We start from the raw sequence: 19725 nt of genomic DNA on the forward strand, positions 1-19725 counted from the left end.
CTAGGAGTGTCAGTTCCCAATGCTCGAGTTCTATGCAGCTGGCAGCAATCAGAATAAATTTGTTTGAAAGGCTGAGGCCTGATGCTTACCGAATCTTTCCAAGTCCTGACCACATGTGCACCCTAGGGTAGCACTCACCTGCTCATTTGGAGATGATAATTTTAGCACCTAATTAATCACAATATTCAGCACAAAGAAAATGCAGAAAATACTCAGGCCTGGCAGCACCTGTGGAGAAAGATATTGATAGCGTTTTATCAGAACTGGAAAAATGTTAGAGATCTAACAGTTTTTAAGCAAGTACAGAGTCAGGGAAAGGGGTGGGGATGGCTGAAGAACTGAAGGGAAGGTCTTTGGTAGGGTGGAAGGCAGAAGAGATTAGATAGCAAAGGGATGGTGATGCAAAAGGAGATAGTAATGGGTCAAAAAGCAACAAAAAGAGAAATAGGTATTATTGATCTGAAATTGTTGAGCTCCAAGTTGAGTCCAGAAAGCTGTTAAGTGCCTAGCTGAAAGATTAGGTGCTGTTCCTCAAACTTCATTGGGATAATGTAGGAGGCTAAGGTTAGAGAGGTCAGAATGGAAGTCGGTGGAGAACAAAGCAGCTTGTATGAACATATGTAGTTGGTGTCGTTATAAAAATGCACTTTCCAATTTAAATCACTAAAATCACAATGCTACATCTGCACAGGGGCCGAATTTTGTTTAAATCAGATTTAAATACACATTAAAAGGCTCAAAACACTGCAATGAATCACAGAATAACAGCACAGAAGGAAGTCATTCAACCAGCTGGGTTTAGTCCCGCTCTTGAGAATTGTGTCGAAGTGCAGGAATGGGGATTCACAATTACTGTATTGCAGTAATTTGATCTGACTGTGCATAGCAATAAAGCTTAGAATTCAACAAACAAAATGAAGCCTGGATGACATAATCACATAAGGTATCTATGACACAAGAGCTAAAACTCCATGTCAATCTAATCTCACTATATTGATAGATTTAGATTGCACTCCAAAAGTTGCTATTCACAAGATACATGAATTCTTAATCTCACTTGAGCTGGGGACAGTAGTGAAGAACACAAGATTTAGGAGCAGGAATAGGCCATTTGCCCCACCAGTTTGCTCTGCCATTTGATAAGATCATGGGTGATCTGACCGTGACCTCAACTCTACTGGCTCAAAAGTAAAACAGGAAAGGTGGCCAAACCATGGCTTACAAGGGAAATTAGAGATAGTATTAGATCCAAGGAAGAGGCATACAAATTGGCCAGAAAAAACAACAGACCTGAGGATTGGGAGCAGTGTGGAATTCAGCAAAGGAGGACCTAAGGGATTGATTAAAAAGAGAGAAATAGAGTATGAGAATAAGCTTGCGGGGAACATAAAAACTGACTGCAAAAGTTTCTATAGGTATTTGAAGAGAAAAAGATTGGTGAAGACAAATGTAGTCTCTTACACTCAGAAACAGGGGAATTTATAATGGCGAATAAAGAAATGGATGACCAACTAAATACATACTTTGGTTCTGTCTTCACAAAGGATGACACAAATAACATTCCAGAAATGTTGAGGAACACAGGGTTTAGTGAGAGAGAGGAACTGAAAGAAATCAGTATTAGTAGGGAAATGATGTTGGAGAAATTGATGGGATTGAAGGCCAATAAATCCCCAGGGCCTGATAATCTACACCCCAGAGAGCTTAAGGAAGTGGCCCTAGAAATAGTGGATGCATCTTCCGAGATTCTATAGACTCTGGAACAGTTCCTACAGATTGAGGGGGAGCTAATATAACCCCACTATTTAAAAAGGGAGGTAGAGAAAAAACAGGGAATTATAGACCAGTCAGCCTGATGTCAGTAGTGGGGAAAATTCTAGAGTCCATTATAAAAGGTTTAATAGCTGAGCACTTGGAAAACAGTGGCAGAATCGGACAGTCAGCATCGATTTATGAAAGGGAAATCATGCTTGACAAATCTACTGGAATTTTTCGAGGAAGTAACTAGTAGAGTTGATATGGGGGGCGGCCAGTGGATGTGGTTTATTTGGACTTTCAGAAGGCTTTCGACAAAGTCCCACATAAGAGATTGGCGTGTAAAATTAAAGCACATGGGATTGGGGGTAGTGTATTGAGATGGATAGAAAACTGTTGGCAGACAGGAAACAGAGTAGGAATAAATGGGTCTTCTTCCAAATGGCAGGCAGTGACTAGTGGGGTACCACAGGGATCAATGCTGGGACCCCAGCTATTCACAATATATATTAATAATTTAGATGAGGGAACTAAATGTAATATCTCCAAATGTGCAGATGACACAAAGCTGGGTGAGCTCTGAGGAGGATGCAGAGATGCTTCAGTGAGATTTGGACAAGCTGAGTGAGTGGGCAAATGCATGGCAAGATGCAGTATAATGTGGATAAATATGAGGTTATCCACTTTGGTAGCAAAAACAGGAAGGCAGATTAGTATCTAAATGACTATAAATTGAGAGAGGGGAATGTGCAAAGAGACCTGGGTGTCCTCGTACACCAGTTGTTGAAGGTAAGCATGCAGGTAGAACAGGCAGTAAAGAAGGCAAAAGGTATGTTGGCCTTCATAGCGAGAAGATTTGAGTACAGGAGCAGGGATGTGTTGCTGCAATTATACAGGGCCTTGGTGAGACCACACCTGGAATATTGTGTGCAGTTTTGGTCTCCTTATCTGAGGAAGGATGTTCTTGCTATAGAGGGAGTGCAGCGAAGGTTTACTAGATTGATTCCTGGGATGGCGGGACTGCCATATGAGGAGAGATTGAGTCAGTTAAGATTATATTTGCTGGAGTTCAGAAGAATGAGGGCGCGATCTCATAGAAACCTATAAAATTCTAACAGAACTAAACAGGGTGGATGCAGAAAGGATGTTTCTGATGGCGAGGGTGTCCAGAGCCAGGGGTCACAGTCTAAGGAGATGGGGCAGGCCATTTAGGACTGAGATGAGGAGAAATTTCTTCACCCAGAGAGTGGTAAGCCTGTGGAATTCACTACCATAGAAAGTAATTGAAGCCAAAACATTGTATGTTTTCAAGAATGAGTTAGGTATAGCTCTTGGGCAAAAGGGATCAAAGGATATGGGGAGAAAGCGGGAGCAGGCTATTGAGTTGAATGATCAGCCATGATCATAATGAATGGTGGGGCAGGCTCGAAGGGCCAAATGGCCTACTCCTGCTCCTAGTTTCTATGTTTCCTGTCTGTCCTCCATAACCCTTGACGCCATTGCTGATCAAAAATGAATGGAGGATATTGCACAACTGCTTGTACCATGGTATCTGTCCATTCACATTGCAAGATGGATTTAAAAGCTCTAGTGTTCACAATGGAACTGTGCATGTACAAAATTACTATGTACGATTGTTGCAAGGTCCTGATTGTGCCAAATTTCAGGTTGCATCACTCCTCTTACATTGATGGAGTGGGGAGTGGAATGATCTGCAAGGATTATATCTGTAAACGCAATACCAATGCATTGCTAATATATACCATATGTCATTTGGACACACCATGCATCTGGTGGAAATGATACAATATAATCGTAGCCTTAATGATAATTACAGTTGGGTGCAGTCAATTTCAGCCAGGGGTGGGAAGGGGGTGTGATCTGGTGAAGCAAAGAATCCAAGAGGTGGGCAAGAATCAAAAACGACTGCAAATAGAAATTTGTGAAACTCTAACCTTACTCAAGAATGTTATACTGGGTTTGGATAAAATCAAAATACCATCAGGCAGAATCAACATGGTTTTATGAAAGGAAAATCTATTAGCGTTCTTCGAGGAGATAAGAAGCAGGGTGGATAAAGGGGATTTACAAAAAGACATTTGATAAGGTGCAACATAAAAAGGTTACTGAACAAGACAAGAGCTCATGGTTTTGGGGGTGATATATTAGCATGGATAGAGGATTGACTAACTAACAAGAAACAAATTCACGATAAATGGGTCATTTTCGACTTGGCAAACTGTAACTAATGGAGCACTACAGGGGTCAGTGCTGGGGCCTCAACTATTTACAACCTATATTGGCGACTTGGATAAAGGGACCAAGTGTACTGCAGCCAAATTTTCTGATGAATCAAAGATAGGTAGGTAAGCAAGCAAGCTGTGAGAAGAATACACAGGGTCTGCAAATGGATATAGATAGTGTATTGATCCCTGCAAGAACTGAAAACTTTTAAATAGAAATGAATTTCTCAGTGGCCATTGAAAAGAATTGAATGACAAGATTCCACGTTTTAAGACTTTTACTGCAACAAATAAAGTCAACACAGATCAAGTTAAAGGAAAGGTACTTGTGCATTAACGAACAAACACATAGGAACATAGGAGCAGAATCAGGCCATCTGGCCCATCGAATCTCCTCCTCTATTTAATAAGATCATGGGTGGTCTGGTTGTGGTCTCAGCTCCATTTGTCTGTCTTCTCCCTAACCCTCAATTCCCTTGCTGTTCAAAAATCTGTCTGACTCTGCCTTAAATAAATTCAAAGATCCAGCCTCCACTATTTTCTGGGAAAGAGAATCCCACATACGACTGACCCTTGGGAGAAAAAGTTTCTCCTCATCTCTGTCTTAAAAGGAAGAACTATTATTTTTAAACATTGTCATCTTGTTTTAGTCTCCCCCACAAGAGGAAACATCCTCTGGGTATGCAGTCTATTAAGTCCCCTCAGGATCTTATACATTTCAACAAGTTCACCTCTCATTCTTCTAAACTCCAATGGGTATAGGCCTAACCTATTCATCCTTTCTTCATAAGACAACCCTTCATGCTAGGAATGAGTCCACTGAACATTCTCTGAACTGCTTCTAAAGCAATTATATATTTTTTTAAATAAGGAGACCAAAACTGTACACAGTACTCCAGATGTGGTCTCACCAAGGCTCTGTACAGTTGCAGTAAAACTTCCTTATTTTATATATTCCATTCCCCTAGCAATAAATGCCAACATTCCATTTGCCTTCCTAATCACTTGTTGTACTGACATGCGAACGTTGTGATCCATGTATCAGGACACCCAGATCCCTCTGTACCAGCGAGGTTTTGCAATTCAAAAACCATACTGCTTTTCTACTCTTCCTACCAAAGTGAACATGTTCAATTTATCCGCGTTATACTCAATCTACCAAATTTTTTGCCCAATCACTTAAGCTGTCGACATCCCTTTGCACATCCTCTACCTCCACCCAGCCGCCGTCTCTCTCTTCCCAGCAGCATCACTCCCCCCAACCCATCTCTCTTCCCAACGGCATCGCCACCCTCCCCACGGTGTCTCTCATCCCGGTAGCACAGCCCACCACCGACCTAGCAATATCACACCCGCTCTCTCTCCCCAACAGTATCGCCTCCCCCGCTCTCTCTCCCCAGCAGTATCATCATATGAACATACGAATTAGGAGCAGGAGTAGGCTACTTGGCCCCTCGAGCCTGCACCATAAGGACTCGAAACGTTAACTCTGTCTTCTTCTCCACAGATGCTGTCAGACCTGCTGAGGTTTTCCAGATATTTTTGTTTTTGTGTAAAATAATTTCCCACCTGGATAAAACAGCGAGAGAGCTGGGCGGGTACGGGAGCCAGCGAGCTGGGCGGGTACGGGAGCCAGCGAGCCGGGCGGGTACGGGAGCCAGCGAGCCGGGCGGGTACGGGAGCCAGCGAGCCGGGCGGGTACGGGAGCCAGCGAGCCGGGCGGGTACGGGAGCCAGCGAGCCGGGCGGGTACGGGAGCCAGCGAGCCGGGCGGGTACGGGAGCCAGCGAGCCGGGCGGGTACGGGAGCCAGCGAGCCGGGCGGGTACGGGAGCCAGCGAGCCGGGCGGGTACGGGAGCCAGCGAGCCGGGCGGGTACGGGAGCCAGCGAGCCGGGCGGGTACGGGAGCCAGCGAGCCGGGCGGGTACGGGAGCCAGCGAGCCGGGCGGGTACGGGAGCCAGCGAGCCGGGCGGGTACGGGAGCCAGCGAGCCGGGCGGGTACGGGAGCCAGCGAGCCGGGCGGGTACGGGAGCCAGCGAGCCGGGCGGGTACGGGAGCCAGCGAGCCGGGCGGGTACGGGAGCCAGCGAGCCGGGCGGGTACGGGAGCCAGCGAGCCGGGCGGGTACGGGAGCCAGCGAGCCGGGCGGGTACGGGAGCCAGCGAGCCGGGCGGGTACGGGAGCCAGCGAGCCGGGCGGGTACGGGAGCCAGCGAGCCGGGCGGGTACGGGAGCCAGCGAGCCGGGCGGGTACGGGAGCCAGCGAGCCGGGCGGGTACGGGAGCCAGCGAGCCGGGCGGGTACGGGAGCCAGCGAGCCGGGCGGGTACGGGAGCCAGCGAGCCGGGCGGGTACGGGAGCCAGAGAGCCGGGCGGGTACGGGAGCCAGCGAGCCGGGCGGGTACGGGAGCCAGCGAGCCGGGCGGGTACGGGAGCCAGCGAGCCGGGCGGGTACGGGAGCCAGCGAGCCGGGCGGGTACGGGAGCCAGCGAGCCGGGCGGGTACGGGAGCCAGCGAGCCGGGCGGGTACGGGAGCCAGAGAGCCGGGCGGGTACGGGAGCCAGAGAGCCGGGCGGGTACGGGAGCCAGAGAGCCGGGCGGGTACGGGAGCCAGAGAGCCGGGCGGGTACGGGAGCCAGCGAGCCGGGCGGGTACGGGAGCCAGCGAGCCGGGCGGGTACGGGAGCCAGAGAGCCGGGCGGGTACGGGAGCCAGAGAGCCGGGCGGGTACGGGAGCCAGAGAGCCGGGCGGGTACGGGAGCCAGAGAGCCGGGCGGGTACGGGAGCCAGAGAGCCGGGCGGGTACGGGAGCCAGAGAGCCGGGCGGGTACGGGAGCCAGAGAGCCGGGCGGGTACGGGAGCCAGAGAGCCGGGCGGGTACGGGAGCCAGAGAGCCGGGCGGGTACGGGAGCCAGAGAGCCGGGCGGGTACGGGAGCCAGAGAGCCGGGCGGGTACGGGAGCCAGAGCGCCGGGCGGGTACGGGAGCCAGAGCGCCGGGCGGGTACGGGAGCCAGAGCGCTGGGCGGGTACGGGAGCCAGAGCGCTGGGCGGGTACGGGAGCCAGAGCGCTGGGCGGGTACGGGAGCCAGAGCGCTGGGCGGGTACGGGAGCCAGAGCGCTGGGCGGGTACGGGAGCCAGAGCGCTCGGGGGGTACGGGAGCCAGAGCGCTCGGGGGGTACGGGAGCCAGAGAGCTGGGCGGGTACGGGAACCAGAGAGCTGGGCGGGTACGGGAGCCAGAGCGCTCGGCGGGTACGGGAGCCAGAGCGCTCGGCGGGTACGGGAGCCAGAGAGCTGGGCGGGTACGGGAGCCAGAGAGCTCGGCGGGTACGGGAGCCAGAGAGCTCGGCGGGTACGGGAGCCAGAGAGCTGGGCGGGTACGGGAGCCAGAGAGCTGGGCGGGTACGGGAGCCAGAGAGCTCGGCGGGTACGGGAGCCAGAGAGCTCGGCGGGTACGGGAGCCAGAGAGCTCGGCGGGTACGGGAGCCAGAGAGCTCGGCGGGTACGGGAGCCAGAGAGCTCGGCGGGTACGGGAGCCAGAGAGCTCGGCGGGTACGGGAGCCAGAGAGCTCGGCGGGTACGGGAGCCAGAGAGCTCGGGGGCTACGGGAGCCAGAGAGCTCGGGGGCTACGGGAGCCAGAGAGCTCGGGGGCTACGGGAGCCAGAGAGCTCGGGGGCTACGGGAGCCAGAGAGCTCGGGGGCTACGGGAGCCAGAGAGCTCGGGGGCTACGGGAGCCAGAGAGCTCGGGGGCTACGGGAGCCAGAGAGCTCGGGGGCTACGGGAGCCAGAGAGCTCGGGGGCTACGGGAGCCAGAGAGCTCGGGGGCTACGGGAGCCAGAGAGCTCGGGGGCTACGGGAGCCAGAGTCAGGAAGAGATAGAGGATGAAATATGTAATCAAATTTCAGAGAATGTAAGAATAATCTGGCAGTGATAGTAGGGGATTTTAAGTACCCACTATTAACTGGGACAGTTTTAGTGTGCAAGGTAGGGATGGAGCAAAATCCTTAAGCTGCATCCTGGAGAACTTTTTTAGCCAGTATGTAGAAAGCCCAACAAAGGAGGGAGCAGTTCTGGGCCTAATATTCAGAAATGAGCCTGGGCAGGTGGAAGGCGTATCAGTAGGGGAGGATTTTTGAGATAGTGATCATAATTCAGTTAGATTTAGGATGGTTAGATAGGAAAAGTATACGGTTGTGCCTGGAATAAAAGTTCTAAACTGAGGAAAGGCTAATTTTACTAAGATGAGATACGATTTGGCCCAAATGGACTGAGAGCAGCTACTTGCAGATAAAACTGTGTCAGAACAGTGGGAGGCATTCAAGGAGGAAATAGCGAGAGTCACCAAATTATAGGAAGGATGTGATTTCACTGGAGAGGGTGCAGAGAAGATTTACCAAGACGCTGCCTGGGCTGGAGGGTCTGAGCTATGAGGAAAGATTGGATCGGCTGGGGTTGTTTTCCTTGAAGGTTGAGAGGGGACCTGATAGAGGTGTATAAGATTATGAGGGCCATGGATAAGGTGGATAGGAAGGCAGATAGGAAGGCACTTTTTTCATTCGTCAAGAGGTGAATAACCTGGGGGCATAGATTTAAGGTAAGAGGTAGAAGGCTAAGAGGGAAGTTGAGGAGAAATTTTTTTCACCCAGAGTCTGGAATTCAGTGCCTGAAAGGGTGGTTGAGTCAGAAACGTTCATAACATTTAAGAAGTATTTAGATATTCACTTGCATTGCCATAGCCTCCAGGGCTATTGGCCAAGTGCTGGAAAATGGGATTCGTGTAGTCAGATCTTTGTTAACTGGCACGGTCACAGTGGGCTGAATGGCCTCCTTCTGTGCTGTAGACATCTATGAGTCCATGATACGAAACAGCCAAATGGAGAGACAGTTGAAAACTGAAAACAGCACGAGTATAGAAACATACATTTCTAAACAAGCACACGGAAAGTAAGAATTTATAGGCACAGGAGAGGGAGCTGATTTGTGAGTAAGGGTGAAGAATTTCTACTTTCTACTAATCTCCCATTGATAATTAATAGTACAAGAGTAAGGTTAAAGTGAATAAACTAAAGTTTAAGCAAAAAAGTAATTTAAAAGTTTAAGGTAAAGGCATGGCAGGACAGCTCAGGCAAGCGAAATGCCCATCCTGTGGCATGTGGGGAGTCGTGGACACTTCACGTCACCCAGATGAGCCCATGTGCAGGAAGTGTCACCGGCTGCACAAGCTTGAGCTCCGCGTTTCAGAATTTGAGCAGCGGCTGGAGTCACTGAGCAGCATCCGCGAGCACATTCAGAGAGGCGGTCACACCGCAAGTTAGGGGCAAGCAGACAGATAGGAAATGGGTGACTGCCAGGCAGTGCAAGAGAATCAGGCAGGTAGTGCAGGAGTCCCCACAGGTCCTGCTCACTAACCGGTTTCCCATTCTGGATATCGTTGAGGGTGGTGGATCCTTGCAGGAGTGCAGCAAGAGGCAAGCCCGTGGTACCATAGGTGACCCAGCTGTACAGGAGGGGAGGAAGAAGAGCAAAAGGGCAGTACTCAGGATCACAGAATCGCAGAGTGCAGAAGAAGCCCTTCGGACATCGAGTCTGCACTGACACGTGAGAAACACCTGATCTGCCTACCGAGTCCTATTTACCAACACTTGGCCCATAGCCTTGAATGTTATGACGTGCCAAGTGCTCATCCAGGTACTTTTTAAAGGATGTGAGGCAACCCACCTCCACCTCCCTCCCAGGCAGCACATTCCAGACCGTCACTACCCTCTGGGTAAAAAAGTTTTTCCTCACATCCCCCCTAAACCTCTTGCCCCTCACCTTGAACTTGTGCCCCCTTGTGACTGACCCTTCAACTAAGGGGAACAGCTGCTCCCTATCCACCCTGTCCATGCCTCTCATAATCTTGTACATCTCGATCAGGTCGCCCCTAAGTCTTCTCTGCTCCAATGAAAACAACCCAAATCTATCCAACCTCTCTTCATAACTTAAATATTTCATCCCAGGCAACATTCTGGTGAATCTCCTCTGCACCCCCTCTAGTGCAATCACATCCTTCCTATAATGTGGCGACCAGAACTGCACACAGTACTCCAGCTGTGGCCTCACCAAGGCTCTATACAACTCCAACATGACCCCCTTACTTTTGTAATCTATGCCTCGATTGATAAAGGCAAGTGTCCATATGCCCTTTTCACCACCCCATTAACATGTCCGCCTTCAGACATCTATGGACACACATGCCAAGGTCCCTTTGTTCCTCAGAACTTCCTAGTGTCATACTGTTCATTGAATACTTCCTTGTCAAATTACTCCTTCCAAAGTGCGTTACCTCACACTTTTCAGGGTTAAATTCCAACTGCCACTTATCTGCCCATTTGACGATCCCGTCTATATCTTCCTGTAGCCCAAGACACTCAACCTCACTGTTAACCACCCGGTCAATCTTTGTGTCATTCGCAAATTTACTAATCCTACCCCCCCACATAGTCATCTATGTTGTTTATATAAATGACGAATAATAGGGGATCCAGCACAGATCCCTGTGGTACACCAATGGACACTGGCTTCCAGTCACTAAAGCATCCTTCTGTCATCACACTCTGTCTCCTACAACTAAGCCAATTTTGAATCCACCTTATCAAATTACCCTGTATCCCATGTGCATTTGCCTTCTTTATAAGTCTCCCATGTGGGACCTTGTCAAAGGCTTTGCTGAAATCCATATAAACTACATCAACTGCACTACCCTCATCTACACACCTGGTCATCTCCTCAAAAAATTCCACCAAATTTGTTAGGCATGACCTCCCTCTGACAAAGCCATGCTGACTATCCCTAATCAAACCTTGCCTCTCCAAAGTGGAGATGGATTCTCTGCTTCAGAATTTTCTCCAATAGTTTCCCTACCACTGATGTGAGACTCAATGGTCTGTAGTTCCCTGGCTTATATCTACAATCCTTCTTAAATAACAGAACCACATTAGCTGTTCTCCAGTGCACTGGCACCTCCCCTTTGGCCAGAGAGAAAGTAAAAATTTGGGTCAGAGGCCCTGCAATCTCCTCCCTTGCCTCCTGAGACACAAATCATCCGGACCTGGAGATTTGTCCACTTTTAAGCCTGCCAACGCCTCCAATACCTTGTCACTCCCTATATCAATTTGCTCAAGAACCTCGCAGTCTCTCTCCCAGAGTTCAATACCTACATCCTCATTCTCTTGGATGAAGATGGATGTGAAGTATTCGTTCAACACTCTACCAATGTCCTCTGGCTCCACCATAGATTGCCCCCTTGATCCCTAATGGGCCCTACTCTTTCCCTGGTTATCCTCTTTTCATTGATATACTTATAGAATATCTTGGGATTTTCCCTACTTTTACCAGCCAGAGCTTTCTCACATCCCCTCTTTGCTCTCCTAATTGCTTTCTTAAGCTCCACCTTGCACTTTTTGTTCTCCACTAATGCCTCCGCTGATTTGCTTCCCTTGTAACTGCTAAAAGCTTCTCTTTTCCTTCTCATCATATCCTGAATATCTCTGGTCAGCCATGGTTCTCTGGGCTTGTTACTCCTTCCTATCTCCCTACTGATAAGGGTTCTTTAGTTTGGGGAGCAGACAGCTGTTTCTGCGGCCATCAACGTGGCTCCAGGATGGTTTGTTGCCTCCCTGGTGCTCGGGTCAAGGATGTCACAGAACGGTTGCAGATCATTCTTGTGGGGCAAACAGCCAGAGGCCGTGACCCACATTGATACTAATGACATAGATAGGAAAGGGGATGTGGTCCTGCAATCGGAATTTAGGGAGCTAGGTACAAAATTAGCAAGCAGGACCTCTAAGGTAGTAATCTCCAGATTATCCCCAATGCCACATATGAGGGAGTACAGAAATAGGAAGATAAGATAGATCAATGTGTGGCTGGAAAGATGGTAAGGAGGGAAGGCTTTAGATTCCTGGGGCACTGGGACTGGCTCTGGCAGGGATGGCGCCTGTATAAGCCAGGCGGGTTGCATCTGAACAGAGCCGGGACTGATTCCTTGCAGGTCGTTTTGCCAGTGCTGTTGGCGAGGGTTTAAACTAACTCAGCAGGATTGTGGAAACCAGGAGAGAATATTAGAAAGCAATGCCAGGGTGCATAGAATGTTGGGAGAGGCAGATAGTACTAAAATAGAGAATAGTATGTTAATAGATGGAGTCGGAGTAAGGGAGCAAGTAATGAAGCCTAAATCAGGGTTACACTGCATGTATGTGAATGCACAGAGTAGAGTTAATAAAATTGGTAAGTTACAGGCGCAGATTGCCTTGTGGGATTATGATGACGTGGTGATAGCAGAGACCTGGCTTAAGGAAGGGCAGAACTGGGTGCATCCTCAATATTTAGACAAGCTGAGTGAGTGGGCAAATGCATGGCAGATGCAGTATAAAGTGGATAAATGTGAGGTTATCCATTTTGGTAGCAAAAACAGGAAGGCAGATTATTAAAAAACAAAAAAACTACGGATGCTGGAAATCCAAAACAAAAACAGAATTACCTGGAAAAACTCAGCAGGTCTGGCAGCATCGGCGGAGAAGAAAAGAGTTGACGTTTCGAGTCCTCATGACCCTTCGACAGGACTCGAAACGTCAACTCTTTTCTTCTCCGCCAATGCTGCCAGACCTGCTGAGTTTTTCCAGGTAATTCTGTTTTTGTTAAGGCAGATTATTATCTGAATGGCTATAAATTGAGAAGAGGAGAATGTGCAACAAGACCTGGGGGTTCCTGTACACCAGTCGCTGAAGATAAGCATGCAGGTGCAGCAGGCAGTAAAGAAGGCAAATGGTATGTTGGCCTTCATAGCCAGAGGATTAGAGTACAGGAACAAGGATGTCTTGTTGCAATTGTACAGGGCCTTGGTGAGGCCATACCTGCAATATTGTGTACAGTTTTGGTCTCCTTATCTGAGGAAAGATGTACTTACTATGGAGGGAGTGCAGCGAAGGTTTACCTGACTGATTCCTAGGATGGCAGGACTGACATATGAGGAGAAATTGAGTCGATTAGGATTATATTCGCTGGAGTTCAGAAGAATGAGGGGGGATCTCATAGAAACCTATAAAGTTCTAACTGGACTAGACAGGGTAGATGCAGGAAGGATGTTCCCGATGGTGGGGGAGTCCAGAACCAGGGGTCACAGTGTGTGGATATGGGATAGACCATTTAGGACTGAGATGAGGAGAAATTTCTTCACCCAGAGAGTGGTGAGCCTGTGGAATTCGCTACCACAGAGAGTAGTTGAGACCAAAACATTGTATGTTTTCAAGAAGGAGTTAGATATAGCTCTTGGGGTGAGAGAGATCAAAGGGTATGGGGAGAAAGTGGAAGCAGGCTATTGAGTTGGATGATCAGCCATGATCATAATGAATGGCGGAGCAGGCTCGAAGGGCCGAATGGCCTACTCCTGCTCCTATTTTCTATGTTAAATATTCCTGGTTACAAAGTGCTCAAAAAAGATAGGAAAGGGAAAAAAGGAGAAGGGGTGGGGTTTTTGGTTAAGGAGAGTATTGCAATACTGGAGAAAGAGGGTGTGTCATAGGATTCAAGGACAGGGTCGATTTGGCTAGAGCTAAGGAATAAGGAGGGTGAAATTACATTGCTTGGTGTAATATATAGACCACCAGCTAGTGGGAAGGACATAGAGGATCAAATCTGCAAGGAAATTACAGAGAGGTGTAAACATTGTAGAGCAGTTATAATTGGGGATTTTAATTACCCATATATAGACTGGGATAGTGGTAGTATAAGTGGCAGTGAGGGACAGGCATTCTTAGATTGTGTTCAGGAGAATTTCCTACAGCAGTATGTGTCCAGTCCAAAAAGAAAGGAGGCATTGCTAGACCTGGTTCTCGGGAATGTGGGCCAAGTAGATCAAGTGACAGTGGGGGAACATTTAGGGGACAGTGATCATTGTATCATAAGGTTTAGAATGACGGTAGAAAAGGATATCAGTCAATCCAGAGTAAGAATAATCAACTGGCACAAAGCGAACTTCAACTGAGCAAGAACAGAGCTGGGCCGGATAGACTGGAAATAAAGGTTGGTGAGAACAACAGTAGCTGAACAATGGGCTACCTTCAAAGAGGAGATGGTCTGGGCACAGTCAAGGCATGTTCCCTCAAAAGGGAGGATAGGGCAAACAAATCCAGAGTCTCCTGGATGACAAAGGACATAGAAATTGAGTTAAAGAAGAAAAAGTGTGTTTACGAAAGGTGTCAGGTAGCAAATACAATTGAGAACCAAGCTGAATACAGAAGGTTCAGAAGGGATGTGAAAAAGCAAATATGAGAAGCAAAGAGGGATTATGAAAAAAGACTGGCACTAACATAAAAGGAAATCCCAAAGTATTCTATAAGAACATCAATAGTAAAAGGGTGGTAAAAGGATGAGTAGGGCCGAGTAGGGACCAAAAAGTCACAGAGGCAAGAGGTATGGCTGAGGTGTTAAGTGAATGCTCTGCGTCTGTCTTTACCTACAAGATAGACGCTGCCCAGGCCATGATGACAGAGGAGGAAACTCAGTCACTCGAATGGTTTAAAATTGATGAGCGTAATGGGTAAGAGGTATTTTTTGGGCTGGAAGGAGATTTATAGTGGAGTTCCTCTGGGTTGGTATTGGGACCTCTGCTTTTCCTGATATATATAAATAATCTAGATCTTGGTGTGCAGGGGACAATTTCATAGTTTGTGGACAACACAAAATTTGGGAGAATTGTAAACTGTGAAGAGGACAATGTAGAACTTCAAAAGGACATTGACACATTGGTGGAGCGGGCAGATAGATGGCAGATGAAACAAAAACAAAAATTGCTGGAAAAACTCAGCAGGTCTGACAGCATCTGTGGAGAGGAAGACAGAGTTAACGTTTCGAGTCCGTATGACTCTTCATCAGAGGTGGCAGATGAAGTTCAATGCAGAGAAGTGTGAGGTGATGCACTTTGGTACAAAGAAAATGGAGACACAATATAAAATAATGGATACTATTTGAAAGGGTGGCAGGGGCAGAGAGACCTGGTTGTATACAAACATAAGTCATTAAAGGTGGCAGGACAGGTAGAGAGAGCTGTTTCTAAAGCACACAGTATTCTAGGCTTCATTAATAGAGGCATAGAGTATAAGAGTAGGGAGGTTTTGATGAACTTATATAACACACTGGTTAGGCCTCAGTTGAAGTATTGTGTGAAGTTTGGATGCCATTCTTTAGCCAGAGAGCGGTGAATCTATGGAATTCATTGCCACTGAAGGCTGTGGAGGCCAGGTCATTGAGTGTGTTTAAGACCGAGATAGATAGGTTCTTGATTGGTAAGGGGATCAAAGGTTACGGTGAGAAGGCGGGAGAATGGGGTCGAGAAACTTATCAGCCATGATTGAATGGCGGAGCAGGCTCGATGGGCCAAATGGCCTAATTTCTGCTCCTATGTCTTATGGTCTTATAATAGAGGACAGAAGTGAACACACTGGAGAGAGTGCATAAGAGGTTTACAAGAATGGTTCCAGGGGAGAGAGACTTCAGCTTTAAGGAAAGATTGGAGAAGTTGGGGCTGTTTTCCTTAGAAACGAGAAGGCTAAGAGACACTTGATAGAAGTTTTCAAAATCATGAGGGGTCTGGACAGAATAGATAGGCAGAAACTGTTCCTGCTCATAAATGGACCAAGAACCAGATGGCACAGTTTTAAATTGTTTTGCAAAAGAAGCAAATGCAAGGTGAGAAAAAAACTTCATACAGCGAGTAGTTAGGGTTTGGAATGCACTGCCTGGAAGTGTGGTGGAGGCAGGTTCAACTGAGGCATTCAAGAGGGCATTGGATGATTATTTAAATAGAAACAATGTGCAGGGTTACGGTAATAGACAGGAGATTGACACTAAGTTAAAATGCTCAGAGAGCCAGTGCAGACACAATGGGCTGAATGGCCTTCATCTGCACCATAACAATTCTGTGATTCTGAGGACTTGGCCAGCTCGGTCAGTAGTGACATTACTGAGCAATTCTTGGTTATGGATATTAAAGTTCCGGAGTATATTCTGTGCACTTGCCATCCTCAGTGCTTCTTCCAATTGGATTGAATAGGTGGAAATCAGCAGTAGATTACCTTGCACATGCCTGACCTGATGCCATGGGACATCATGGGGTCCTGATCAATGTTAAGGACTGCCAGGGCAAACTCCCTCCCGACTGTATAGCACAGTGCTGTCACCTCTGGTGTGTCTGACCTGCCAGTGGGACAAGACATACCCTGGGATGGTGATGGCGGCGTCTGGGGCATGATCTGTAAGGTATGATTCCGTGAGTATGACAATGTCAGGCTGTTGCTTGACTAGTCCGAGAGTCAGCTCTCCCAATTTTGGCACAAGCCCCCAGATGTTACTAAGGAGGTCAACAGGGCTGCCTTTGCCGTTGTCATTTCCGGTGCCTAGGTCGATGACGTCTAGTCCATCTGCTTCATTCCTTTTCAACTTTATGGTGATTTGATACAACTGAGCGGCTTGCTAGGCCAATTCAGAGGGCAGTTAAGAGTCAACCACATCACTGTGGGGCCCAGTCACATGTAGGCCAGACCAGGTAAGGACAGCAGATTTCTCTCCTAATTGTCATTAGTGAACCAAATGCATTCCCAGACTTAACTTTCTGTGGCATGTTTAGTGGGTAATTAATTTGCAAATTCAGCAAGTTCTTGAAGATAAGAGAGGCGCTTTTTATGACAATTGACTCGCTTTTAATTCCAGACTTTATGAACTGAATTTAAATTCCACCAGCTTCTATGATAGGATTTGAACCCGTGTCCCCAGAGCATTAGCTTGGGATTCTGCATTACTTGTCCAGCAAAATTACCACTACATCACCACCTGCTCCCTCTTAGTTTGAGAGAGAAAGGAAAAAAGAGTAAAATTTCACATTTTAAAAATCTCTAACAATTGTCTACACGCACATGAGACTGAATAAACTGTTTCCATTCTGGACCGAGAGATTGATTGCATTAACAATTATCACGTTGTTGAAAACAAACTTGCGCTCTTATTTACCGGACTTAACTTTCTGTGGTGAGTTTAGTGGGTAATTAATTTGCAAATTCAGCAAGTTCTTGGAAGATAAGAGGGGTGCTAAAGCCACAGTGTCATTTGTGTGGTGAACAATGAAGCTCAAGCCTTGGAGATTCACAACTCATGGCCTGAAACTTGCTGGTCAAATTATACATTAGTAATACTGTGCCCGATCAACGCACCTATTTTTCCAGTCGATCCAGCCGATTATCTCTCCAACTCAAACCCCCTTCTCAACAGATACAAAATTAACTCTTTTAAAGCAGTCAATCAATTGCCTTCCTGGGATTCTTTTCAACACATTTGTTATGGTAGGCTTTGACACTAACTTCCGATGTTACTCAAAGTCAAAGAATTTTATAGGGTTACTTTTACATTACATTTACACATATATTATTTTAACTGACCATATTCTATCTTAAATCTATTCTAGTGCTCCAAGATGCAGCTATTCAGACTTGCAAAATTCAACTCTAATAACTTACCGATGATCATCAGGGTGAAGTTATCATTGCTGCAAACGTTTCCCACTGCGTTCCTTGCACAGCAGTAATAAACCCCATTGTCATCAGGGCTGGCACTTTTCAGGGTCAAACTGCGCTCTTTGTTGTTAAACGTGTAATGGCTTGCATCTGTTAACTGGATACTATCTCTGAACCATTGCCAGTTGGGACTAAAGTTTGAAGAAATAAAAACAAGTGCAGAAAACATTTGGATTAAGGTGGTGCACGAACCATCTGAATTACAACATAGTTGTGAACTACTTTGCTTGTCCTCGAAACTAATAAAAGGCCAAAAGCTGAAAAAATAAGCAAAACACTCAAACCATTTGCCCACAATTATTGCAGAAAGAACACACAGAAATCATATTGAACAAAAACAGTATTAGAAAGATTTATAACGAAAGCAATAAAGTAAGAATTTGTAAGCGAAGATCAATATGCCAAGAGCTCCCAGGGAAAGATGGATATTTTATATCAGGAATAAGTGGCATCATATAATCCCCACCACCACACTGGGAACCAATAATCATTTTTGTTTTTAGACAGCTGCATGATTGAACAGATGAAGTTAAACTGAGATTTAGAAATTACTACTGATCTATGCTTTATGAATGCCCCTGATGTTGTCTTAGACACATATCCAGAACCCATCCATCTGCAGCACATCAATATAGCATCCCAATACTTTCTCAAAAAGTTCCCAGGGTATTTATTTCTATCATTTTTTACCTGAAAACATAGTGTGTAGTATATGTAGTATTCACTCCTGAAGAACTTCCTGGCATTAGTCCTGAATTTAGGTTTTTTTTTCCCCATAGGTTTGAACCTCTGTCCCCTAAGTCTGAATTAATTTATTTGGATTTAACATTTCCTTATCATTTAGTGTTTTCTTTAGCTGGTGAACTATATAATTTCTGCATGTCTTTAGCTGGCCCCATTCCAAACCAACTCATGAGCCTTTTCCAAGCCCAATTCTTGCTGACCTCATGAGCAGCTTCCTTTCTTTATGCAAGATTGCTCTAAAAACTGCCGGAACTAACGATGTGTCAAAAAGTTAATCTTTAACCTGCCAGACTTTGCCAACTATCCTCCCATCTTCAACCTCCTTTTCCTTCCCACAGTACCTGGACCACATTGGTCAAAGGCATAAATTACTGATCTACTTGTTTGTCAATTAATTGCTGAGATCAAGACTATGTTGATCAATCTACTCTCCTTAGCCACCTCTTCAGTCAACCTTCATGGCACAAAACTCACTTGTCTTTCTTGCAAATGTAAAAGCAGATTTCATATCTGCTGGAATGGCTTCTCTTCCCACATTGCATGTTTATGTGGGAACTGTTCAAGGTCTATCCTGTGTTTTTTCCTAGTACTTGTCTACATGTTGCCCCTTGATGACAACACCCATGTTATGGGGTCAGTTTCTGTATGCGTTGAACATCCAGAATTATTTCTCACCACAATCCCCAACACCACAACTACCTACATGCTGTTGGATTACTTGTATGACATAAAAGGCTGAACATCCTCCAACTAGCAACAATGATCTGTACCCACCAGTCAACAATTCTGCATTCTAGCCCCAACCTCCAAATCAAGTGTGCTCATTTGCTCCAGCAGACTGAGTTGAGCTTCAAACTCCAGCTTATTCATCAATGCGATGACCCATTCACATTTTCACATTAACCCCTTCACTCCCACTATTGCATGAACACTTGAGCCTATTTCACTGCCAGATACGACTTTGTTAATGCTTTCTTGCCAGTCTCTGGTGCTTCACTCCAAATACAATCCCATTCATTCATTGCCTGAGTCGGCCTTATGCATAACGTCATCTCAACTAGCTTCTTGCCCCTTATACTTTTAATTAAAAATAATTGTTCTCATTTGTAAATCCTTCACTACCTCAGTACATCCCAAGCCTACAACCTCTGCCATATGCCTGCACAGATCTTCAGTTTTTTTAATTCATTCATCGGCTCTGAGCATCACTTGCAAGGCCAGCATTTGTTGCCTATCCTTAACTGCCCTAGAGAAGGCGATGGTGAGCCACCTTTTTGAACCACTGCCTTGCATGTGCTGTAGTTGCACCCACAGTGCTGTTAGGGAAAGGGTTCCAGGATTTTGATCCAGCATCAGTGAAGGAATGGTGATATATTTCCG

The 19725-nt window shown here is 46.8% G+C and overlaps 1 protein-coding gene across 1 annotated transcript in view; it reads right to left on the bottom strand.

The window, feature by feature from the left end:
• Window positions 1-19725, bottom strand: part of LOC121278233 (inactive tyrosine-protein kinase 7-like) — a 355699-nt gene that overhangs the window by 163510 nt on the left and 172464 nt on the right. The window contains exon 4 of the mRNA XM_041188452.1: window positions 17545-17732. Within this exon, the coding sequence (XP_041044386.1) occupies window positions 17545-17732 (188 nt within the window). The remainder of the gene's footprint in view (window positions 1-17544; window positions 17733-19725) is intronic.

Source organism: Carcharodon carcharias, chromosome 5 (assembly GCF_017639515.1).
Source record: "Carcharodon carcharias isolate sCarCar2 chromosome 5, sCarCar2.pri, whole genome shotgun sequence".
Classification (NCBI taxonomy): domain Eukaryota; kingdom Metazoa; phylum Chordata; class Chondrichthyes; order Lamniformes; family Lamnidae; genus Carcharodon; species Carcharodon carcharias.